Here is a 26854-nt window from a genome sequence, read left to right as displayed (position 1 = left end):
TATTTTTTTAGGACAATTGTAGAAATCATGGGGGTTTACCTGGCAAATTTTGTCCAATTTAAAAAACACTATTCCAAATTCTCCCAGCCAGCCTGACTTCAGAAATTAGTTTTAGCTGAGGTACTTTTTGGAATGTCTTGTCCTCTCTCAAAAAAGGAGAGAGAGTAAGAAATGCAGCAACTGAAAGGTTTTATTCTCCTCTCCAGTCAGGAGACTCTTCCCAGACACCAAGGAAAAAATTCAAGCAATTTCAGGGAAAACATTCAAGCCATTCTTTTAAGACTGATGTTAAGATGTCTTTTATACATTACCCTTTCAGACAAGTACTCTAAAGCACAGGATTTAGGGTGATGGTTAACGTGTTTACAAACTTCACTTTGTGGAGAATTATACTGTTTCAGAGTGCCACTACAGCCCAGCCAAGTTTTTTCACAAAAAGTGATGCATGTCAGGCTACAGGAAAATGACTGAGTTTGTACAAGTAAGAACATGTATTTCATGCAAACTTTATTTAAAAAAAATTACTGAACTTATTTTTCTAATGATAGTTATGGGAAATTTACATTTTTATAGCTATAAGCAACTTTTCCTAGTGTGTACTAAAAGAATGAAACCATGAAATCTAGTTTTAAGCTTCTAACCTCTAGAAGACCAACTCTCAAACATTTTTAAATGCATGCAACAAATTGTTTACATCTTTCAGTATCCATTTAGCTACTTATAAGAATCACTTATTTGTGTGGGAAGGAGTGGAAGAATACCCTACCATCTTCTTGCAAATTGTTGTACATACGTTAATATCAGCTCCTTTCAATAGCAGAAATTCCAGAATCTCAAGCTGTCCGCAGTCTGCTGCATAGTGAAGAGGCTTCCTCCCACCTTCAAGTGTCCGGTTGACATCTTCACCCTTCAACATAAAAATAATATACTAAGAAAAATTTTAGAGCTAACACAGCAAGAAGAGCTGAAACCAAATCCAACACCTTCAAATACACTGAATGATGTCCATTCAAATATTGAAGTCGTTGGCCAAGAAAAATGAAAATTAAGTTGCTTGGCTTCCTGATTTCCTTTCCCTCATCTATGCATTCAAGGCTGCAAGACAGCCCTGGTCCTTCTTTCCACACTGCATCTCAAGTGTAGCAACTAGTACTAGTGCACTAGTATCTCATATGGTGTGGGTGAGGGAAAAAAAAAGTCATTAGAGCTTGTTAAAAAATGCTTACAGTGGTTTATTTTGCTTCTCTTTCCCCTCAACTGAGATCCTAGTTATCCAGATAAGTCACTTTACCTGCTTCCACATATATTGAGGGTTTGCACACTGAGAAACCAGAGGCATAGAAATACATCAGCATCATAACTACCATCCAATTATGAAACTGTCATTCTGTTTTAAAAATAGCATCTGCCAATTCTACGTGACACAAAAAAAAGTCTGAAGACAGTCAATCAAATCAGGACACAGTATTTCAATGCTACTCGTACTAGTGGATTGAGACAACTCTTAAGGCGTAAACAAAATTTAATTTAGTGAGTGCCTAATCAGCTTTGTTTCTTCACCTTGGGTTGTGCAACTAAGGATAAACTGATTTGCTGCACTTCAGTAATGACAAGAAGTTACTGGAAACCAAACACTGACAAGTTATGTGGTAAGTGAGGTCTTGTTTGTATGTGCAAGTACAAGTATTTTAGGCAATAGCTAAATTTAGCATCATATTTCAAGCCCTGCATTTCCATAGAATAACAGTTAAAAGCATTTCAGCTGCAGCATCAATTCATACTTCTCTGCAGAGTCCCTGCAGTTCCCTCACCCCTGCCAAGAACCTCTAGAAAGTTCACAGAATAGAAGGCTTGACATATGTCTTCTAGATATTACATCCCATCTAAGAATGGAAGACAAAATTGTCACAAGGAAGTCCCATTCTACATTTGATGTTCTGCATTATCAGTTGTATACTATCAGCCAAATAACAAGGCAACCTCAGAATTCTTCTCTCCTAGCAACAAGACATTAAATTCTTCACAACACATTGCTGAAAGTCAAAACAACACTACAGTTTTTAACTAAGCCACTCTACATTCTGTGGTCTCACAGGTCAGGACTCGGTTCTCACGCTATTGAAGGTTCTGGCTTCGAAACAGCACAACGTAGGCAGCAAGCAGCACAATTTCAAAAACTCTGCAACTCCTGCTACTGACCGTGAACTACAGCTGTGGTTTCTGAAGCATGTGAACTTCAGGAAAGATTGTTTTACTTTTATCTATGAATGGCAGCAAATTGTACTTCCAAACAAAGTCTAGTACAGCTTTAGCTATGTGGACTATCAACACTGTAGAATGGTTTATAATGTACAATTTCAGTGTGACTAACTTAAAGTCTAACTCTTTGTTAACCAGTAGAGTTCTTTCATGTAGTCTTTCGAAGTTACTTCTTTTTTGCTGCTTCTTTCAGCACAAAACAGAACACTGGTAGGGGTAAGTTAATAACTAGCAGCAAACAGCCAGATTGGTCTGAAAAGGAAGCAGCATATACTTAGTTTATCTAGAAAGTTACGCTTTACCCATATTCTTATTTGCACTTTGCAACTTCCCATCAATTTTGAAACAGCTGACATTGAAATACCACATGATGTTTGCAGATTTAACGATTGGGATACATATATTTAGGAGGCCAATCATGTAAAAGCCACACAATCACTACTCCAAAAGCGGCTCTAAAAATCCTGTAATATCGGATGTGTGATAAGACATGGTAAGAAAGGGAGTAAGGGAGAAGCACAAACAAGTTAACTCCTGGGACAACACACAGAAAAGTTGCAAAGTTCACATTAAAAGTAAGAAATACAGAATCATCACGTCTTAAGGACAGTCCAGCAAAGCTTTCCCTTCCTTAAGCTTATAAATATTATTTGGCTCATTGTCTTACATTGTAGGATTAGGAGGTTTTTTTGGGGTTTTTTTTGTTAGTTTTTTTTTTCCCAAGAATATACCAGGGATCCCTCTGTTCTCTCCTAAACTAGCTGTGGAATAAATTCTTGCTGGACAATGAACTTTTGTAATGAGAAAAACAAACACCCAAACATTGAGCTTGTTTATTAAGGTGTACCTAGCAGAAAATCTGCCAACAAAGATATCCTGAACACAGATTACGTTGATTTGAATAACAGCACTGAAAAGATGTATTATCAGCATTCAGAGTGAAACACCAGAATGTTTTAGTCCCAATTAACAGAACCAATGTGTCCCAAAAATTACAAAAATAAAACCAAAACTACTTATAGACTCTGCAAGAAACAGTAAAATATTGAGTTGTTTCATGAGTATGAAAAGTTACTGTAATACAGCACACTGAATGTTACAAACCTTCATTTAGCCTTTCCTACTCCCAGTCCAAAACATATAGAAGTAGGATGGGAAGACAAATCAATCCATTTAATATACATGGCTAGACAGCAATGTGAAACATCTAACATCCTAGATAAGGTCATCAAAGACTATTTAAACAAACTGCTGCTCTCTAAGTTCAGGATGTGCAATCCTGCGGGTGTCAATTTTTGTCATTGTTGGATGAACACTTCAACTTGGATTCTCTTGCACTTCCACTTGAAGTATTCTGTTCAGATAAGCCAGGGAGAGATGTTGATTTATGCAGGCAGTTGGGGTCCCAGTTTTGATAGACTGGCCAGCCACGAGACACCATATTTTGTATGTGAAGTGTATCTTCTCTATATACTTGCACCTAAAAAGCAATTGACTATTCCCTGGAGAATTCAAAGATTCACATTAGCAAAGAAATTATATACTGTATCTATAGCAACAGGCTCCAAACGCTGGTTCGCATCTTCACATGATAAAGGAAAATTCTAAGCATAAGCTCAAGATTTGAGCTCGCTGTCATAAATAAGGCAGCTCTGCTGAAGACGTGGCTAATGGCAACAGAATATAACAGTGGTCTCTCAAGCCCTGTCCCTAAGCCAAGTTAGAAAAAGGTACAGGAAGTAAAGACTCAGATTTACCTCCCTCTAAAGTTTTTGTTTGTTTGTTTCTTTTTCCTCTGAAATTACTGCGGTTTTGAATAATATTGGCCAAAGATATCATACCAATGTTATGAACCTGATTATCAGCAATCTTAATCAGGTGACATATAGACAATACTGATGTCTAAGACAGCAAAGTAACCACTAATTTGGTAGGCTGAAACTAAGAGGGTACTGCTAAAGGTTTTCTTTAAAAAAGGCATAAGCATGTATAGCCAGAACCCACGTGGTCTGCCAAAGAGCAGCATGGTTTTTTCTTTACACCCACATGAAGAACATCTCATGCACATTAGACAAACAGGACAATTCTCTTAGGAAGTTTTATGGGACTTCTGCCATCCTCTAGAGTCTAACAGCACAACAATAAGGTTAATAGTTATGAGGGTACTTTGAAGGAGACAATTAAGCCAGAATCAGAGAATTATGTCCACTTCAAAATACAATATGTCTTCAAAGGCTACACCTCTCCTGAAATAGTTTCTTTTCACTTTATACAGCGGACAAACAAATTCATAAATTGTGCAAATGTTTATACAAAGCCTCAGAAAAGAAATTGCCCCTGCAAAAAATGTGATCACCTCTTTAACGACCTTTAAGACTAAGCCTGGCATAAACCACATCAGTAATGTTTTTCTTTGCAGATCAAAGACCTAGGGCACCAGCTATACAAGAACACTAAAAACTGGTTCAGCATATGAAACATCAGAAACCAGCATTTAGCAGGTATCTGCTTTAATCCCCTCTATTAAAATCTGATTATAGGTAAAGTCTTTCTGTAAATCTCTGATTACTAAACAAGACAGCACGAAATAAGATTTTTATAGCATGCTGATTTATGTCCTACTTAGAAAAGTCACATACATGGGTAACAGCAGAATATTCAATTAGGACTTTAAGTATAAGCTATAATTGAAATCTAGCTATCAACTTTTCAGTGAAGAACAGGAAAATAAAACCTTAAAGCTCACTTCTAAATACTTTCAAGACTTTGCTTTTAAAATAACTAATAGTAGGGCTCATTATAGCATCTTCTGAATGTAACTATCACCTACGTCCAGGAAAGGTGCAATTCAATCCATAAGAAATTATTTAGAACTGATCTTTTTAAGTGAGTACTGTCAAAATCAATTACTCTTGAACTTAACTCTACCCCTGCCCTCTAGCTTGCATATTTTCCTTGCTCTGCCTTCTCTTGACAATATACCTACACAAAAACGCTGTCTGTATCTCAGTCTTTTTCCAGTTTAACTCCAGTCAAGCTTTGGTTTTTTTAATTCCATCCCTGCACATCCTAGGATAACATCCACATTATTCTTGGGTATTCACTCCCAGTTCCACATTCCATTCTCTTATTCTTTGTATCTGACAGTCAAACTGACCTCCTGTCACACCTGCTGGATGTTACGGAGTAATCTGGAATGATCTACACTTTAACAGTTGCCTTGAATGAGTTATGACAAATTTAATTCCTTATTTTTTTGCAGCCCTAGTTAAAAGAATGAATTAGATTTCACTGACTTTGTCCTTAATGCACATTATGACATCAGCTTATCGAAAATATTCAATGAACAAAATTAACCATAAATTGTGAATTCTAAAACTCATTATTTCCCAGAGAGATTACTTAACTACAGCAAACTGACAACATCCTTGAACAGGCCTCTGCCTTTCCTCTAGGCTTTATGACACAGACTGCTTTCCACACCTCCCTTGGTCTATCCTTTCCCACTTCCTTGGTCTATCCTGCCACTTTCAAAAGCATCAACACTTAAAGCCAAATAACCTAGTGCCACTCTAGCATCCCTACAGCATAATCCATGTACTTCAATCACAGGCTTACTCTGCAGTGGCACACCAACTGAAACCAAATCTGAGCCAGCTGTTCACTTGGGCACTGTGATTTGCCAGTAGTATTGCCCTAGAACACTACTGTCATGCTATTAATGTCAGATCACCCATCAGTTTATCATCAGATTTCTCCTGTGTAGCAGTTACAATATCACTGCTCCTAGACTATTTGATCCTTCCCACACCTGCTTCAGAAATTAACTTGATCATTTTCTTCTTTCTAGCTGAATCTATTCCTTCATCTGATTCACCACTTGGCACCTGAACACACCAGAAATAAGGAGCTGGGATTTACAGTGCAGTTCTATCTCAAGAATAGACACTGAAAATTGTGACCTCATTAAATCTTATCGTGTAGGCTAACTATATTACTAGAACACTATCTGTAATAATGGTGGCATTAAAATGCTCTTTCAGATTTAGAAACAACTTCATATCCCCATCTGGACTTGTCATGTAGAAATAACTTCATCTCTCCATTTCATGCACTCCTTTCATCCCACTTTCAATGAAGCAAACCAGATTCCATAAAATCAGCTATCCTTAAAGTGTGGGAAATTATCCTACAGGAGCTACATGACTAGGTAATTCCTGTCTCCATTAGTTTGGAAAATGATGAACTCACTTTGTAGTCTGTTGCATTACATCCATCTCTTCATATACAAAATATGGCTTTCTTAGAGAATATTATGCAACTCTGACATTTTAAATATAGCAGTAACTTTGTTGTTAGTGTGGGAAAAAAGATGAGCGAAAAATCCTCTACGAAGAAAAGTTTAAGTCCTATGGATAAGATATTTGGAATATTGTACTGCATACTGAGCAAACTACTTCCAAACTCTTCACATGTTACTATCTTCCCTGCAGGCTTTTCTTCGTAGTGATTGTATACGACTGAACAGAGATTTAGTGAGAGTTCATCAGAAGTACTTCCAACAAGATCTATGGCAATAGATATTGAGAATTTAACTTGTGAAAATGCAGTGTCTCAGGGTTTTGAGCATTGATGTTTCTCAGATATAGGAACAATAGGCAAATATGTACAGACAAAAGAAAACGTAGGTATTGTACCTTTTTGTTTCTTCATCACATCACAGCGCATGGCCTTTACATCATAAGGATCACGTGTCATGTTCCTTTGTGAAACACTGGCAACATTCTTCCCTTTAATGAGTATTGTGTAGCAGAAAAAACAAACTAAAAACACTAAACCCCCCAAAACTCCTGTTTTTATGTCAAAAGAAACATTTGAAAACAAGCAGGTGGAATTTAGAAATTCTATGTAGCATCTGATTTCTCTGTTCACCTTCATGAGGTGTGTTTCGTTTTTTCTTTTTTTTAAGAAAAAGGAAAAAATCCTAGTAGGCAGCTAGGTAAGCTTTGATACACACAACACCAATGATGGATTTGTAACTGAAATGTAAAAATATATTCTGAAAATACCATGGTCAGAAGTAAACTGTATTTCATGCTGTTAGATACAATTTGAAGACATACTTTACCACAATAGAAACTATACCGATATCCACTGAATGAAATCTTTCTTTTCAATCTAACTAATTTGTTGGGTTTATATCCAACTATTTGCCTGGAAGAGGAAGTTTTATGTTTTAAAGTGGAACAGAGATAACCTGATCTGTGAAATCACTTTTCAAGTAAGAGCAATTTATTCCTTAGCCTTGTGAAGAGAGAGCAAGCTTGGACAAACTACACCTTAAAAAAACCCACTTTATAAATTACTAGCAATATATTCAAACTGTTTAGCAGACAGGTTTGCACTTCCACAATGTAGGGGTATGGAGAAACTAATGTGTGTTAATCTTCCTCTTCCTTTTCTCAAAGTTTGAGTAAGCTCACAGCCCTTCATCCTTCAGTATAATTTTTTTCCACATTCATCCATTTCAGGGAAGACTTTAAAGAAACAAACAATAGAAATGAAAAAACATACATTTAACTATCTTTGTCATTCTACTTGTACTCTCAACAGTTTCTGTTTTAAGGATTTAAGACAAAGTTCACTGCTTAACCTATGTTCCCTTCAACTGTATGTTCAATTGTTTACTGCTCTCATGTCATCTCTGTCCACTGTAGATCTAAACATAATTGAGAATCCTTAAAAGCAATACTAAAGAAACAACTTGAAAACCCCCATACTACATACTTTTATTCTTTAAGGTCAATCATTTCACAATTTCTAAAAGAATTGTGAGATTAAGTATATAGTGGGTAAAACAAAAACTTCTGCCATTATTCTACTTGCTGTAACTGTAAAATCCTAAAATTATATTCATACATAATCAATCCATGGGTCACAAACACTGGTAGTAATGACAGAAAAGTCAAACACCATGCTTCCTGAGACCTGACTAATAATCCCAGTAAGCCCTTCCCAGTGCTTGATCATCCTCACAGTGAAATATTTTCTCTAGTATTTAACTGGAATTTCTCATATTCCATCCACAACTGTTGCCTCTTACACTTTCACTGTGCACTACTACAGCTAACTTTTTTATACCCTGCTTTTGGTACAGAAAGAGAACAATAAAATCTTCCCTTTATCTTTTCTTTAGGAAAACAAACAGACCAAAATCCAAAACTACCACAATTCTACAAATCTCCTTGAATGTCCTCAGCAATCCTGATGGTACCCAAACTCTCAACTGTAAACGCATTCCAGTATGTCAGTGCTCTGAACTGGACACAGCACACACAGGCAGTTTCAGAAGAGGTAGGAAGGAGAAAAGTTCTTCCAACTATGATGGCTGTTTTATTGCTAATACAGCCCATCATGCTGCTGAGTTTCAGTAACAAAAGAACACACTGCAGACTCATCTGCAGCTTCATGACCATCAGCAAGATGAAGTCCTTTTCTAACAAGCTCCCACCTAGCTGATTAGTACCCATGTTGTACAGATGCATGGGTTTACTGTTTTCTATCCTATTGTCCTGATTACCAAAGACATCCCATTGCTTAGATCATCAGTAAAAGTAAAGCAATACTACCAATACCAACCCATGATAGATGACACCAGTAACACTATACCACTTAGAAACAACATTGCTGATGACAACCCTTTCGAATCCAACAGCCTAGCCAATCTTCCACCAATCTTACAGTCTGATTACCCAGTCCATAAGACAAAATTTGACTTGGTCTCTTGCTTTATATTTAGTGTTAAATGGGTTCACGGAGGAGGATGATTTGTACCATGGCCTTCCCAGACACTGGGAGAAGCTAAGATTACCTGTTTACATTTCCTTCACATCTTTCTTGAGTATGATCTTTGCTTTCCCTGATTCATCAGGAACATTCCCCTTTCTTCCTTTGCTTTCTATTCACTATCAATGCACTATCCCCTTCTACTGCCCTTCAGACTTCTTGCTAGTTTCAACTTCATCTGAACTTTGGCTCCACCTTTGCACATTTGTGGAGAGGCTGAAGGAGCTGGGATTGTTTGGCCTGGAGAGGAGGAGGCTCAGGGGAGACCTCATTGCTGTCTACAACTACCTGAAGGGAGGTTGTAGCCAGGAGGGGGTTGGTCTCTTCTCCCAGGCAATCAGCACCAGAACAAGAGGACACAGTCTCAAGCTGTGCCAGGGGAAGTTCAGGCTCGAGATGAGGAGAAAGTTCTTCACAGAGAGAGTTGTTAGCCGTTAGAATGTGCTGCCCAGGGAGGTGGTGGAGTCACCATCCCTGGAGGTGTTCAAGAGGGGACTGGACGTGGCACTTGGTGCCGTGGTTTAGCAGTCATGAGGTCTTGGGTGACACGTTGGACCTGATGATCCTTGAGGTCTTTTCCAACCTTATTGATTCTGTGACCAGGGACATAAGTTTTATGTGCAAGTAATAGCCTTGAAAAGCACTCTCTCAACTCAAAAAGAATGAGTCCCAGAATGCAAAGAAATTGCATTCAAATGCCCTGAAGCATCTTAACCTTCCTTAAAGAGATTGACTGCAGTATGATCTCATCTATAATCAGGTAACACCAAAAAAGGCAATCTGATCTTCACAGAAACAGAATTTTTTATCTCTTCTCCCTTGAATTCTTCCACCAATCAGTTGCTCAAGCACAGAACTGAGCCTCAAATACCCTTTTTCAATTCACTTTCTTTAAAGACTCAAGAAAAACTAAAATTGAACACTATGAGTTCAAACACGAAAAAGCTCTTATTTTTCACTCTTACCAGCACAAAAAAACTATGCTGAGGTTTACCACTGAAAAGTTAAGTGATACTACCTCAGTTTTCTTCCTAGTGAAAGTTTCTCACTACTACAACATTCCTTGGGCATACATGCAGAGAACCCAGCTTCCTTGTATGACCTGATGGACAGCACTTTCATCCCTCTTAGCCTGTCCCTTGAGTGGTTCCATACATACATATTCCATTTTGTAACCCTAGCTCTCACATTTGTGACTGCCAAAGAGCTGATTCATGTACTGCTAACATTGACTCAAAGCTGGATTTGTAGGTGTCTTATTTTACAGAATTACAAATATTGGAATGTGTTGAAGAAATCTGATACCAGCTCTTAACAACAGAGCTCACTATATAAAGTATTCACTTGGTCTGCACCTTAAGCTTTCAGTTGGACAATCCCACAGTGTTCCAGTTTTGTGAAGAGGTCTAGTTCAGCTCAGTTCTTCCCTTCTATAGAAGTGAAGGGTCTCAAAAAACAATATTGATTTTGAAGTTTGCATTTCTCCCAAGACAAAAATTGATTTGGTCAACAAAAATCTATGCTAGCACTTTCACAGGTCCTTGGAGATTACCTGCAGAAACACCCTTAAAGTGAATTCAGTCATTCAAGCCTAAAGGCTTTTCCTAAACCTCCTTACTTCTAGTTTCCAAGTGTTAAAATTAACACTATGCAAAGCCACCTTTCAGTATCAGGGACAATAAATTATCTCTTATTCAGTGCTGGTTATACCATTTTCTCTTGACATTTTGTCATGGTAACTGGAACAGAGCACCAAACAAAGTAGTTTCTGCTGGGTAAAGCAGAGATGTTAAATATCTTCATCCATTACTAAAACTGACAGTTTTAAATTGTTAACAGTAGACATATCATCACATGAGCTGTCCTTAATACAGACCTCAATGTAAGAGCCACTAGTCTACTACTTCAGACAAGAAAATAATTTTTGTAAGCTTCTGGGTATTCTATCATAACCCTAGACTAACATGTTATTTCCACGTTCCTGTCCATTTTTATTGATTAGAAACAAGAACAACTCTCATGGCTCATAACCCAAGCCAGTACAGAATATTATTTAAACTTTCCTGTAAGAAGAAAGAACCTCAAACTGTTGACACATGATGCTTCAGAGATTGCAGAAGTAAGAATCTGGCAGAGCAGATGAAAAAAAAAATCCACATTCCCACTCAACCTGATGCTTTGAAAAAAAAAAAAAAAAAAACAAAAAAAAACCAAAACCCTCAAACAATGAAAATGTTGCCTGAAGTGAAGAAACAGTTTTCTATATTTTCTGCTCAGCAAGATTCTTGAGTCTCAAGTCTTCTTGTCTCTATCATCTGGTTCAGAAGAAAAATTACCCAGTTGCCTTTGGTCAATATTCAATGTAAGAGCAAGAGTGGAACAAGTAACTAATAACTCAAAGGCTGGGTTAAGCACAAAGAGCAGAAACGGAAGGAAGAAGATTACGTGTTGTAACTTCCAAATTGTTTATGATTTTGAAGCAGATTTCTTCAGTTTAAAACTAGCACTAAGTTCCTGTCAAAGCTGAGAAATCAACTCGTTTTAACTGCAAGTAGGCAGTTTCCCACAGCAACAGCAAAAATTTTGTGCAGGATCCAAATTTTCATTTAAATCCTCTATGTTTTGAAAAATTATTTATTTTCAAACCACTAAATAAATTTACATAACACTATGACATTCAGCCTGCCACAAAGAGACTACTGCTACTGTTGCTCAGTGGCTCAGCAAATTCTGACCATTCCAGTAGTTTTCCAACTGCAGCCTGAGTGAACCAGATATCTGTGGACAACTGAACAGAAGCAAACAACCTATATTTATTGTATGGGATAACTACTTTCCACTTAAACAATTTCAGAAGATCTATGCATTCTTTGTTTTTGGTTTAACAACTGAGAGCAACTCCATTAGTTAAAACTTCATTCTGATTATCTTTTTGTTCACAGTAAGAGATAATTAATAATGCCTTTCAAACACTGCCAGGTTTTTTTCTCCACCATCTTCTACACGTCATATCCTGGAGTAAGAAGGAATTTTCTCCCAGGTATCTTCTTTCTGCCCTTTATGCTTTGGGGAATATTTGGGACAAGATGTCTTTACACTTTTCTCTTATCACACCTTACTGAAGAAAATAGAAATAGCAAAAAAATCCACAAAAACATCCTGTAGATGATGATGAAAAAGCAAAATCAAGTTAAGATGGTAAGAAGAGAACTTCCTGAATACAGAAAGCTCCAGCTCTGTGGAATAGGCATCAAGAACAATTGCTGTTCTGGCTGCATATCTAATGTTTTTTATTAGTTTTGCTTGCCATATCCACCTGTGATTCCATATTAAAAAAGCATAACACTCCCAACAAAAGACACTCAACCAACTTATAAAAAAAAGTTATCCATTCTGATGATAGCATAAGTCTCTCCAGTTGGCATTTTGCAGACAACCAGTGTAGCTGAAGTGGGTATCTACTTTGCAATTCTCTACTTTGAGAGAAGCCTCTGCTGCTAACGGTAACACCAATACTTGGCCTACAGAAGTTAAGAAAAATTAATGAACCTATTGCTGCATTTTGTCTGTCTTGATAGGGTATTTAAAGTGCTCTGAAAAGCTTTTATAAGCATCCCTAATTTTGGCTTAAGTCAACAAAAAGGTATTCAACAGGCATACTTTTCAGGCTTTATTTCTAAGCAGTAAACAAGTACCTAGCTTACCCACCATTCTGAAGTCCTTTGTCTTAGTCAAAAGAATACTATTCCAGAAACAACTGCTAAATAAATTGAACTACTGAGTCATCTGTGTTTCAGTTGTATCAGCATTTTTAAAGACAAACAAACCTGATATACTAGTTGTTCTGTAGAACAGTAATGAACCTACCATTTCCTAGCTACAGCTTCGGGAAACGTGCTACAACCCCAGCTTCACAGATATGTCAAATACACACATTACTGAACACAGTTGTTCTCACCCCACTCCCACCCCTCCAACCCTTAATTTAAGATTTGAATGAGAAGTAGTAGAAACAACTATTTGCATTAGTAAGTGATGAAACAGGAATGAAGGGAGCAGTTTTACAGTAAAAGTTGTCCAAAAGCACCCACTTCTTATGCAACAGCTCAGCAATGGCAGTAAACTACTTCTGACAGAATAAGTTATTGCAGACAAAGGTCTTATCATTTCTAAGAACAGACTCTCTCGGTACAAAGTACTTTACTTGATGAATGTTAGTGTGCTAAATATTCTAGATCATGGCCTGAAACAGTAGACAATCAGGTATACTTCCTAAGCTACCTCTACTTAGAAAGAATTTGTAACGAAAAGTTAAAATACTTTAGTTTTAGCACCACAGCTTGTCTCAGACATGATCCAGGGGGAACAGCCAAAAATAAAACTATTTAACCATTAATTCTTAAGGAATCACAGGCAGATCTAATGGCTACATACCTTAACAACACAAAAAAACGTTCACTCCAAAGAGATGTGTTATATACTGTATCTATTGAATACAGCACAGTGCCCATCTTCACAGGCACCACTGAGCTGGCCTGAAAGGGTTTTTCCTCCAGGAGTTATTGGCCAGACTCCATGTTTTAACACTGTTGCATTTTCAACTAATTAGGATGATACTCTAAGAGTATAGGAGGCAGAAAATATTCCATCCAACATGAGTGCCAGGAGCTTTGCTAAACAGCAGACATCAACCATACTTAAAAATCAGATGAGGTCTCAGTAATTCAGTATTATGCCATCAGTAGACTGACAAGAGATGACACTATCAAAATAGAAAAATGTACAGAACACCTATTCATGTAGTTTCAGAGAGACTTATGCTTAACACATCAGATGATCTAGTCACGGAATTTCGAAAGCAAGTTTGAATGGACAAAAATACACTGTACCATGCTTCATTTCCTTGGGGCCACTAAATTTGTTTTAGAGTAAAATAATAAGTTCATGGACCTTTCAAAAGTTTAATAATAGGATTCAGGCTATTTCCGTCATTAGATCATTGCTCCAATGAGCTGCTTCTCTAGATGTGAACAAAGTACATGTCTAAGGCAAGATCAACTGTTCTGTCCAACCCAAAACAATGAAGCTTAGCTTCTAAGTAAGTTTTCATAGAAGACTAACAGGCATTATTTTCCTGTGCATATCGAATATACATGTTCTTCACACAGCAATGTATAAAAAGATATGAAAAATCAAACCCAGTATGAGTTTTAGAAGTGTTCTGCCTGAACACAGATTCTTGTTGACATGCTGAGCAGCTGATGACTGTAATCATGTAAAACCATTATATGGAATTGAAAAAAAAAAAACCACACAAAAAACCAAAACCAAACAAAAACAAAAATAAAAAATCAGAAAAGTTATTTTTAGATCTATAAAACAAATACTGCTTCCTAAGCAACATATATTTAAAAATCCCCAAACACATGAACATCCACAGAATACCAATTCTATACACTTGGAGTATTCAGCTTCACTGTAATACTTTCATTTAAACTTACCAATATTGATACTGCACTTTCACAATTCAAATAATCCATCTACAAAAGTTAAGCTATTTTATCCAGATTTCACTAGGAATTTCTGCAGTCTGCTAATTTGGGTATACATACATACAAATGCATATCTCACCTCACAGGAACTCTTCTTTTTTTATACACAGACTTCAACCTCTTCCTCCCAATAGCTTTATCTGAATCAAGTACTGGGAGCATTTTTGAACAAACATGAAAATCTTCTGAAACTCTTAATGGCTTATTAGCACATCAGTTTGGAAGAAAGATGCCGATGGTAACTGTTCTATAGACTGTCCTATCTTTTGTCTCATCTTTCCTCCTTGAAGCTACTCACTAATTTATAGACCACAAGTGTGTAAAAAAAGCAAGCTCATAAATTACTGGAGTTTGGGGAAAGAAAGAACTGGGTCATTCAGCAATAACTCTTGATCTTAGCTCATAAGAAACTCTTGAGCACATGATTCCATAATTAGATATATTTTAGAATATTCTTTGAACTTTGGCTAGAAGTATGACAAGCAAATTCTAGTGATGGTTTGGTCTGTTCAGCTTATTAGCCACCGCATGCAATTACTATATTTGATTTTCAAAGTATAGCTGAAGGCTAAGTAAAATGATTTCACCGTTTCCCTTTTGGCCTGTAACCAGTGAGAAATGCAGTGATGTATATAAGCAAAGACTTGTAAGAAAGTTTAGACCTTAAACATTTAAAGGAAAGTATTGTTTCCCTCCCCATCTCTGGCATTTGATTGCAGAATTTACCTTAAGTGCTCACAATCAACAGGGTCTTTCAATTTGCAGTAACAAGAGTCAATACACATCCAGCATCTAATAAATATTTCAAGCACTTTTTAATATGAGCTGTGCTAATTTGTACTTACCCCTCTTCATAATGAGCTAAAGCAGGAAAACATTTAATTGTTCAAAACTGCTGAAACTGCAAGTTGTAAGATAAACAATCGTTGTATAACCGACTGGCCAGTTATTGGCACTTATTAATTCCAGTTGATGCATTTGTCCTAATATGAGATCTGTCTACACAAATAACAACTGCCTCTTTCTACAGATTTGTATTGACTGCTAAATACAATATTCAAGGTGGAGCTCTTGCTATAGGGCAAAGAAAAATTATGAAAAACTTAAATTGGAACTTCAAAACTTTGGAAGCATGCAAATTAGGTACAGAGGACTAACTTTGTTCACACTTTTGTCTGGAGTCATGTTCAGAAGCATAGAAGAAACAAGCATAAAAGCCATAAAAAACCTGCTAAGAACACTCATCTGGAGATGAATATTGAAAAACCAAAATTAATATGTGAGTTAAGCAGTACATTTTCATACATCCCCTGGCTTTCTGTAGCTTTCCCAAATTTTCTTTTCTGACATTTCATCTACACCTGCTTTTCAGACTCAAAATTCGTGGACTTGAGAATCTTGCATTTCTGAGTCCACCATATTCTATTTAAACTTGATTAGAAAATTTGACTTTCAGGTCCTGATATTTTAACACCTACGCCTGAACTGGCATATAGAAGTTGTTTGGTCTGTTGTGACCCGTCCAGGGGATTCCTTATTAATGAATTTTGACACTGCTACAAGATGCACTCCTTCAGTATTTTTACTTATGTAGCCGGCGTGACTCACAAATTCCGGAGTACCCAAGTGAACATTCAATACACAACCTTCACAACTAATATAACTTTACACATATTAATCCAAAGGGATACAGAATACAAGCCACTGCAGAACTGTTCTCTCAGACTTTCAAAAAAGCTTCACTCATCTTCTGTATGCTCTCCTGTTGAAATAAAGATTAACTAACTGGATCGGAAGACAAGAGCTAGGCTTGAAAATCAGGGATGCAGTATAGACTGCCAGAGGCAAAACTGAGGCTAGAATAAGGGAGGGTGAGAAGAAAAGATGCAGCACTAGAAGCAAGTATTTCCCTCACTGCACTGAAATCTCTGCTTGTTATTCATGACCTCCTCCTAAATGTGTACTGTCATGCTTAGTAACGCATGTACTAAACACCACAAACTTGGACAAAAGGGGGTATCAGAGATTAAATCTGGTTTCAATTTAAGAAAAGAAATATATTAGTAAAATGTCCAACAACAACAAAAAATAAATTCATTATCTTACTAAAATGACGCTCTTTACTTTTTGCAGCAAACACCAATTAGACACAGAACTCCAAGTCAATATGCTAGGAATAGCCCAAACAGAAGGAGATAAAGAAGCACTTAACTTTTTTATTGTTTGACAAAGTCAAATGTGACTCACATACTTAGGCAATCTCTTAAAGCCACCAACATTTTCAGAACACAAAAGCCAAATGAACAAAACAATCATAAACCCAATGTTGGCATCTCAGCAAGCTGATACTATTTTTAGCAGTTCCAGATTAGTGATCAGTTTTATTATGAACTCTATTTACACTTCAGAATCAGTTATATCTATACCTTCACATAAATGACAGATTGGAGAATTCTGGGATGTTCATTCAGTCAGTAAGTCATACATTCCACCACAATGCCAAGTTTACAGGCAAGTTTCTTACTCCATGCTGTTCTTACATGCTACTTGAACAGACGCACAAACTAGTAATATTTGTGAGCAATTCTCAAGACTCTTTCAGATCAACTGGGGAAATTTACTAGCCATCCTGAAAAGGTGTTTTTCATCAAGGTCATATGTCTCATTGTTCCCACTACTGAAAAACAGCTGTCATGCTGTGTTCTTTTGAACATTTTTATAGTACATTCATGACATTTTAGTTAAGAGTAACTAACCACTAACATGGAGCTTGCTAAGAGCAAAAGCGAGTGTCTTGTTTCATATAAGAAAGGTTTAGGTCACCATGTTCAAATTCACAAAAAAGCGAACTGAACGCCAAGTTTAAGCAGAACTTAAGCATCAAAATAACATCAGATCTAGAATCTCCAGATAAATAAAAAAATCACACAGTATGTAAGTACTGGCATAACACTAAGGAGTTACAATACAGAGATATGCAAGAGGTCAGCAGCTCCCAGGTCAGTGCCAGCCCTGATAGGCTCCCTGGACAAACTACTGAGGTATACATACACTGCCCAGCGACCTAGCCAGGCTTTCAGATTTCCTGTCACTTAAGGGGAGGAAAACTGTTTGCAAACCAGAGGCAATACACATATCAATGTAGCCAGAATAACGAAGTGAACTTCTACATTCAAGATAGTGAAACAAGGTGAGTTTCAATGTACCCACAGCATGGTTAATCTGTAACTTAAGTAATCCACCCATATATAAAAAGCATTTAAGTGCTTGTTTTCGTTTAGTTTGCTCCTGAAGGAGTAGAAGCCATTTCAACAGATACCCAAAAGACTAGACATTACCCTTCAAAAGCTAAAAGCTGTTTACGTCCCCATTCTTATAATCATTCTTGCAGACATTTATTTTCTCTCTCACTACACTTAGACTGTTATCTCTATTTCAAACACAGTATTTCTAATCAAGGGTTTTGGGTTAGCCTCTCCAGTTAGTTTTACACTAGTCCAGTTTTCCTCATTTGTCAGGACATATTCAAACATCATTTATACCCTAAAGAACTACAAGACTGTAGTATCACAATTTTGTGAAGAACACAAAAGTAGCTGCTGTTTTCTAGCTGAGTGATTGAACATCCTGTAGGGATTTGGTTTTGTTTGTTCTGTTATTGAAAAACAAAACAACCAACCCCCCCAAAAAAACACAGTAAAAACCAAGTCTCCACAGCAGAAACACCTACTAGGCAAGCATAACCTATACATACTTTCTAAAAACATTAGTTTCAAAGCCTACCATCATTTCAGCCTCCCAATCTACTCAGCAGCAAAAAATATGATGCTTTCAGTTTGGCTGACTGTCCTACCTTCTTATAGTATTATGCTAGTTGGTTTACCTAACATAACTATAAGCAGTGTTATGTTTTAGGAAGCAAATCTGCAGGGGATTATATCAGATCATGAAGTGAGGAATTCTCAATCTATAGGAGAGGATACTAACTTTAGAACAAACATCTATTGTAACCTCTTTCTTACAGACTCAAGTTTATCTTTACAGAAATTTTGTGCGTAGTGCCTGAACAGAAGTTATACGTAGCCTGAGAAATGTACTGCTCAATGGAAATTCATCATGTGGATGTTAATAGAGAAGTAGCTTTAAACAATTGTACAGCTTCTCACTCCACTGGGGCAGAAGGATAAAGAAAAGGCGAAAGAGCAAGCACCATTCACATAAAGAGGATCTGCAAGCTTAATATACCCTGCTCTTCTTCTAACTACTACTTTTTAACCCTCTGTTCTCTCCCTTGAGGGAAGGAAATTTCTAAAATCTGCGTGGGTCCTCATGATCCATTTAACTGCATAGCTGATTCATCTGTTCCCATGAAAGCTTCAGCTTTCTTAGGGAATTTTAAAAATTTGAGTGGATGTATGTGGGAAGAGTGAAGCATTCCTTCAATCTCTTCAATTCCTGAGAAGACATCTCAGGAGCCAACTTATGCTGGCTATAGTCAGAAGACATCAACGAAAGTTAACAGTAAAAAACTACTTTTTGAATAATTATAAAAATAGATGACACCATACTTAACTGCTAATGTAATACACTAATACAGTACTTCAGTAGAAATGAACATTTACCACAAAGAAAAAGTTGACAGTTCCAACTTGAGAAATGTAGAGATTAATAAGATGTTTCTTACAAAAAAAGAAACTAGTTTTATAGGAATATTCAACCGATAAAAATTATCTTTCACACTTTTAACAAGTAAAAAGCCGATAATGTCTTCCAAAATGCACAGACTGGCAGCACCAAGATCTCTTTTGCTAAGCAACAGAGCAGTTTCATTTTGCATTTATCTATTTCATTGTCACCCCTCAAAATGACTGTTTCTGTGAAAGATTCTTTCTGAAGTATTTTTAACAGAATGTGAGATCTCTTTACATAGAAATCCATAAAATGCAAACGAAGACTTCCTTCTGCCTCTGTACTCTGTCTTCGTCTAAGAACTGCTGAAGTAGTAGAAACTTTCTCTACTTAAAGAGGATAGATCAAGTCATTGAACAGTAAGATTTTCATATTATGCTTCGAGTTCTCATGGTCTTTGAATTGAAGACCGAGAGCCACTAAGCTTTCTTCCTCTTGGTACCTAGTTATCAAATCGCAGACTAAAGACATTTTAATGATTCCAAAGACAGAACCTTCACAGCCTATTAGTGTCTCATGGATGACATCCATTTATACTATTATTTTTAAAGTGCTCAGAAACATCTAGTTAGCATCTCAAGCTCTGACATTCAGATACGAAACAAAATCAGAGGTCAATCCCTTTATGTTTAATTGGCAGCAAGACAGCAAGATTATAGTTAAAAGCTCCATTGTTTCCAGTCAACTAATGAGGAAATAAGACTAGGACAAGAAACAAAACAAATGAGAAGTTGGAAATCAAAAGTTTCAGGAAGACAGAAAAAAAGCGATTTTATGACGTTGCAAAATACAAGATACAGAAGACTGCCTTCCACATTACAGAGAGAGGCTATTTCTACTACTGCAAAGTTTATATAAGTAAAATTCCTGAACATTAAATCATACTTAGAACAGGAAAGCAGCAGGGAGCAGAAGCCATATAACTGATAAGCAAGATAGTCAAAAGAGAACATTCAGCGTGGAAAAAGACACTTTTCTCAGTATCAAATTATAATTGCCCTTTACATTTTTTCATTACTTTAGGAACAAAAAATGTTAAGTTTCAACTGAGACTTCTCCTGCATTTAGAGGATTTATAGAATGCTCTTGCCCCTCCTCAATGCACACTTCCTGTTGTGCAGTAAAATATAAGCTCATTTTTTCGCTTTTTTTCATCCCTGAAGGTACCACCCTCTACTTCATTTAGTTTCACAAAATCTGTCATCATCTATCTGCACACCCATAAAACTTAGCAAAAATTAGCCAAAAAGTTAAACTGTTAAGAAGGAAGAGGCTCAGTTCAAAACTTGCTTATATAAGTTTTATTTCCTCAGGAAACCAGGCTAAGAGTTTACTAGCCCACAACCTGTCAAGAAAATGTAATGGACTGAAAACATGAGACTTCTTGTGCTACTGACAAGTAGGATGCTTAACAGTTGATGATAGAAACCCTGTTTGGAAGTGAAGGAAAAAATTAACAAGATTAGGTCACAAATAAACAGAAAATTCCCATAGCTTTTTTACCTTCTACACTAGATGCAGCTCCAAAATGTAAGACTGTTAAGGATTGTAGGCTTCTTTTACTGTAATCACCTAACCAGAGATGGTATCTCTCTTTTAAAATTTTTTACCTCATTAGTACAATTAGATGATGCCCTTCAGTCTCTTTACTTTAACATGAGCCAGACTGACTCAAGCGTCTTTCAGTAACAGATGGAATCAAATATTCAACTTTGCACTGAAGTGGATGAAAAGCAATCACATAAATTCATTTGCTACATGAGTTGCGGTGCTACGCAAGAAGAGTGGGGATATAAACAAGGTTTGTAATTAGTATTGAAGTGATCTTGTAGATATAAACTGACTTAAGATGGTTACTGCTAAAGTTTTTGCCTCTAAAAGATACACAAGGATCCACTAATTGCTAGTGTGCAGTGAACTTTCTAGATATATATGGAATCCCTGTAAAAGCTGTAGCAAGCATCCAAATCTGCTGCTGAAACACTCCAGTGGCCCACAATGCTGAGAAGAAATAAAGACACATAAATGTAGCATCCAACTTTATTACGGAGTCACAGGTAACATTAAACAAAGAGCTGAAGTGGGATAATTGCATTATTTCCAGCAAGCATGTGAGTGCACAGCCACTTTGATGCAAAGTCCAGTAGCTTAGCTGAAACTGTCAGAGAAGACTATTCAAGCTAAGCTGTTGGACTTTGTACTAAAGCAGCTGGAAGTACTTGCACGCATATCTTTTCTGCCAAGAGCACTACTAGTTTGGGTAACTATCAACCAGAGTTGACAACTGGAATAGGAAGAACTTCAGTCATCACAGCAAGATATGTCAGCATGTATCAAGCTCCCAAAGACAACTCTTAATTGCTTCAGAGGCCCAAGTAATTTTAGCTAAATTGCATGTAAACCTATGTTCTGATGTAATAGAAGAAAATATTCCTGAACACTAAGGATTCTCCACAGCAGAGTCTTGCCTTTTTGTATATGTGCTTGTCTCACAAACCTCATTGACAACTGAAGGCAAATGAGGACAGAATCCTGCCTTCAAATACTACAGTGTACCTAAAGACTCTTCACCCATTACACCGGTGTCTACTGATCCTGTCCCACTCACCTAACTAGAAATCAAAACACTTCGCAGAAGGTTAATGAATTAAGCCTCAACACACCCAATAGCTTAGCATCACCCTATTAAGGATGAGCCCTAAGGCACAGATAACCAAACCGAGACCACACATATGCATATACGCACAAGATCAGTTAAGCAGGAACAAGATAGTGGCAGTCAGTACATAAAGTTCAACGTGCGGACACATAATAACTTTACCAGCACGCCCGAGGGTCGTGGGGGCAGGAGGGGAGCAGGGGGGCAGGTGAGACAAGGAGGAAGCCCAGGCACCCAAAGGGCCGCGAGGAGGTGGGGAAGAGGAAGATCGCTCTACTGCCGGGACCCTCAGCACGTATGAAGTTCAAAAGCTGTCCCCAGACAGTTCCTGCCGACCCCCCGCCTCATCGCTCGAGCAGAGGGCCCGAAAAAGGACTCCGTGCACGTTCCTCCCTCCTCAGCCATAGCGCCGCCTCGCCCATCCCAGGATCTTGCCGCCGCCTCCTACCTTGGCCACATAGTCTTTCACCTCGTCCAAGTCTCCATTTTTGAGGGCCCACATGAATTCCTTGTCAGACATCGCGGCCGCCTAGCAGAGACGCAGGAGGGCCAGGAAACGAGGGGCCGACAGCACCTCCAGGGAGCGAGGGCGGCGGCGCGGAGGGCGGGAGCCCCTCCCTCGACTGGCGGCCGCTCGCTCGCTGCCTGCAGGCGGTTGGCGGAGCGGGGGGCGGGGCGCGGGGCAGCAGCAGTTAGCGCGGCTGGAGCTCGGCGCGGCACGCGGGAGAGGGAAACACGGGAAAATCCGCCTAACCGAGAGAAAAGCGGTTTACTCGCGCGCCGCGCTTCCGCTTCCGGTTTCCATTCAGCTCCCCTCCCCCGCGATCCCCTGCCCACCCCACCGAGACACCCACGCGAGAGAGGGGGAGCGCGGCGCATGCGCCGCTCGCAGACTGCCGCCGGAGCCGCTGTGCGCATGTACGTATTGCCAGCGTTCCCCACGATCACAGAGACACGGGGGAGAGAGAGTGAAGGCAGTGTATGTGCTCCATGTTCCGGCGGCCCCGCTCTGGGAGTTGCCGTGGTGATGAGGGTTGCGTCAGGCTCCGTTGGCTGCGTCATCAGCCCGCTGGCGAGGCCGCGGCCTGCCTCGGGCTGAGAGGACAGCCCTGTAAAACTCAGCCTTACACCTCCCTTTGCCGGTACCCAGGACTCTGCGAAAGATGGGCGCGGGGGCGTTGCGTCTCTGCCCGGCACGCTGCGGCATGCTGAGGGCACAGCAGGACGTTCTGGGCTCCGCGGGCTCGGAAAGGCCACTGGGTCCTACCTCCGAACTGGATGAGGAACCGCATGTTTTAGTGCCTGTGCCCACTGAGGGGAACTAAGTGCCTAAATAGCTGTTCCGCAAAACCCGAGGCGCAGAATACGCTGTGATTATAATTATCATAAGGGAGCGGGGAGACATAAAAGGAAGTATGTGATAATTAGTTAATATGTTGGCAGTCAGTGGTTGCATCTGTTTTTTTTTTTTTGAAACCACGTGTTTTGCATGTGGACCGTAGACTATGAGTCATGCGTGATTGCTAACAGGGAGTCGCTCTTCCTAACCCCCTCTGGCAAGCATCACCCCTTGGAGCTAGAGCTGCTCAGCTGTGCCTGTACCCAGTCTGGCAACAATATGTAAATGCGCAGATGCTGCCTAAAAGCAGCAATGCTTTTATTAATGAGAAGGAGGGAGCACTGCACCATGCAGGCAAAGAACTTTAAAGGCGGTGGGGTGGGAAGGGAGTGGTGGTGCTTACAGCTCGTGATTTTTCTGGTTTCTATGTATTTCTGAAGCACAGAAATTTTAAATATGCAGGGTGTTGCAATTTTTTTGACAGGGATTAAATGGTATTTAGCTGAAATGTTACATGTAAAGAAATGAAAATCCATAAGCTTCCAAGTCAGATTAGTTATTTTATTTATAAACTGAGATGTTTTGGAACACATGATTTTGTCGCTGTTCCTTTCCCTAACATTATTAAAGAAAGAAGGCAAACAAAACCTCCAAACAAACAAAAAAGTCTGGAAGACAAATATCTTTGTTGTGGTACTTGAAATATCAGGGGAAGCAAAGACAGATGTAGAGATACAGTTCTTTAGTGCTTGTCCATGAATCTTAGTGAGACTGGACCTTGGAAAGCATGCAATAACTTGGGTGTCAGCTGTTGGTAATGAGGAAGAACTTAATTCTGTGGAAATGCATCTTCTAATGGAATGCAACTGCTGTTTTCCTGAACACTCTTTTAGTAAAAATGACCTAGCAGCCACTTAAGCAATTGTGGAGGAGGCTGGCTCTAAAAACTGAAGCAAGGAGTGTATCAGTGTAGATATATACTCCCATCAAGATCAGAAGATGAATAATGGTTTGGAGGTTTTCCTCATAAATAAGCAGGCTGGGTTTATTCATTAACACAGAGTGCAAATCCCCTTTTGTCTGTAGGCCTTTTCTCTTTCAGTATCATTTGTAGATGCTAGTAGGTTTTTATAGTTTATTTATTTCACATGTAAGTACTATAATTTATTTTAATTTCGAGAGTATGGGTATTAAGCCATTATTACTATCACCATGACTAAAATTAACTAAAACTTTTGTGCCTTCATGCAAGAGAAGATAGCTTTTTTCTATAACGCTATTTCTCTTTTCAGGAATATTGACCGGGAAATGAAAATTCAAGAAAATATGTCTTGATGACCTCAGTTATTTCTCTAAATTAATATAATAAAATTATAGAAACACATAATAATTTAGGTTAGTAGGAGTTTCTACAGTTCTTCTGATCTAATACCTGCTTAAAGCAGGGCCAACTTAGATAAGGTTGCTCAGGGCCTTTTCCAGTTAAATACTGAATACATTGGTGTGTAACCACAGCTGTTCCTGGTAGCTTGTTCCGATGTTTGATTTCATGAAACAAAAAAGCAAAAATCCTTATATCTTGTTTAAAATTACCTGTTGTAACTTTGTATTTGTTACTACCAATCCTCTACGTACCCCTTCAAGAAGAGTTTTGCTCTCTCATCTCTCTATATTCTCATGATGTGGCTGAAGATGCCAGTAAAGTCCTCCTCCCCACACTTTAACTTTGTCATCTCAGAGCTAAACACCTCATTTCTTTCAGCTTTGTGTTATAGGTCATGTGTTTAAGCTTATCTTGGTTATCCTCTGATGGACTCACTGTAGTATATCAATACCTTTTTAACTCTGGGGACCTCAAAACTGGAAGCAGTACTCAATCTCCAGCCTCACCAGTGATGACTAGAAAGGATCCCTCACTCATTATTGATTATTCTTTTGAAGGCTGAAATTGCCTTCATGCAACAGTTGCAATCAAGGGTTAAACATCAAAGACCTCATGTTGGTGTGAGTGACAACAGAGTCTCTGTTCCAAAGCAAGGGACTATATAGTTGAGCATCCCAGTCAGGGTAACTTAGCCCAAAGCTTTGCTGATGGTGCAAGATTCTGAATAGGTTGCAGTTTGTTTTTTCACAACAGTATGGGCTTTGCAGTGCTGACAAAAGTGAAATCCTTTGCTAGTAAGCAAATGAGACTTGGGCCCATTAGGGACTGATACTAAAAAAGAGGAAACATAAGCAATGTAATTTTTCTCGCTGTGCTTGTTGAAGCAATAAACAACTGGCTTCTAAAAGTGATGCCAAATGTGATTTTCTAATAAAATGAAATTATTAGTGAACTTGCTCAGGTGCATAGAGATAATTCTAAATTATGATATTCTAGGTGAAATTCTAGGATTTTAGAAAAAGAAAACTAAAATTGCCCAACTCTACAGGGAAGAATTGAAGACAGCAAAATTCTGCCTTTTGTAGAAATTACATCCATTGAGAAAAAAAATGAAAACATTAATTCATTTTTACCCTAATTCAGAGAAGATGACTGTGTGAAAGTTAGAGTTTTGAAAGTGAATGGGCATTTGTTTATGCATATAGTATAGACTTATTAAAAGAACAGTGTGACATAAAATGTGTAGGGACACAGGAAGCAGAACGTAAGATCACTCCTAGTATAAATAAGCAAGTCAGGTTGAGCCACAGTTGCAGAAACAAGTTTGCACCATTACAGGTAACAATTAGACATTATTTTTTTATCTCTTCACAAAAAAATCCGGAACAGAAGGATTCCTAAAACCAATTCTGACATTCAAGCAGCTACATAGGAGACGTAGGACTTATTTTTATGTAACTAAAAAAAAGAAGTGGGAAAACTACTTCAGGTGTCAACTGAAGATCCAGAGATAACTAAACTATGAGTAGGTTGGAACACCTGCTAATGAGATATTTACTGTGACCAACTCCTCCTATTTATGTGGAATGTCCATATTTAACTGCATACCTGTTTTCTAGCTAATAAAGCTATTTCCCCCCTTCCCGTGCTTTCCTTCATACCAGTGGATGAATACATCAGTTTTTAAGAGCACGGTTTTATGTTTTGATATGAAAAGTGGCGAATGTTTAAATCTTATTTAAGTGGCATTTTGGTCACTCAATTCGCTTGGGAGCTGCGCGTTTAGAACCTCCCGTCTCTTTGTGATTATGAGTTATGTCCTGCCTGACCTCTAGTGGTTATCCTCGGGAATCCTCCTGCCTGCGCAGTGATTAAATTCAATTCTTAACGTTTGGCAGTCAGGAAAAGGGTGAACACAGATTTAGGACTACCTCAGGTTTAAGACAGTGCCACACAAAGAGAAACTACGGGGGGTTTCAGGACTAGATCTCAGGGCAGTTGTGTGAAGGGTGGTATGATTAGTTGTATGTGATTAAAGACTTTAAGCATCAGTATAAGCATGTCTCCTACATATGTGAGTTGAAATTACTTAGCCATCTAGGTAGCCATCTACTAGGGTCATTATT

At 38.3% G+C, this 26854-nt stretch overlaps 1 protein-coding gene across 1 annotated transcript in view; it reads right to left on the bottom strand.

Annotated features, from left to right (window-relative positions):
* MTPN (myotrophin) overlaps window positions 1-22581 on the bottom strand; it is a 33994-nt gene extending 11413 nt beyond the window's left edge. The window contains exons 1-2 of the mRNA XM_054386529.1: window positions 22454-22581; window positions 794-907 (exon numbers count right to left, since the gene is read on the bottom strand). Coding sequence (XP_054242504.1) covers window positions 794-907; window positions 22454-22525 — 186 coding nt within the window. The 5' untranslated portion in view covers window positions 22526-22581. The remainder of the gene's footprint in view (window positions 1-793; window positions 908-22453) is intronic.
* Between the last annotated feature and the right edge of the window lie 4273 nt (window positions 22582-26854).

The sequence above is a fragment of the Indicator indicator genome, chromosome 14 (assembly GCF_027791375.1).
Source record: "Indicator indicator isolate 239-I01 chromosome 14, UM_Iind_1.1, whole genome shotgun sequence".
In the NCBI taxonomy this organism is placed as follows: Eukaryota; Metazoa; Chordata; class Aves; order Piciformes; family Indicatoridae; genus Indicator; species Indicator indicator.
Note: the sequence above shows the minus strand (reverse complement) of the source record. Positions and strands in the feature narration are given on the sequence as shown.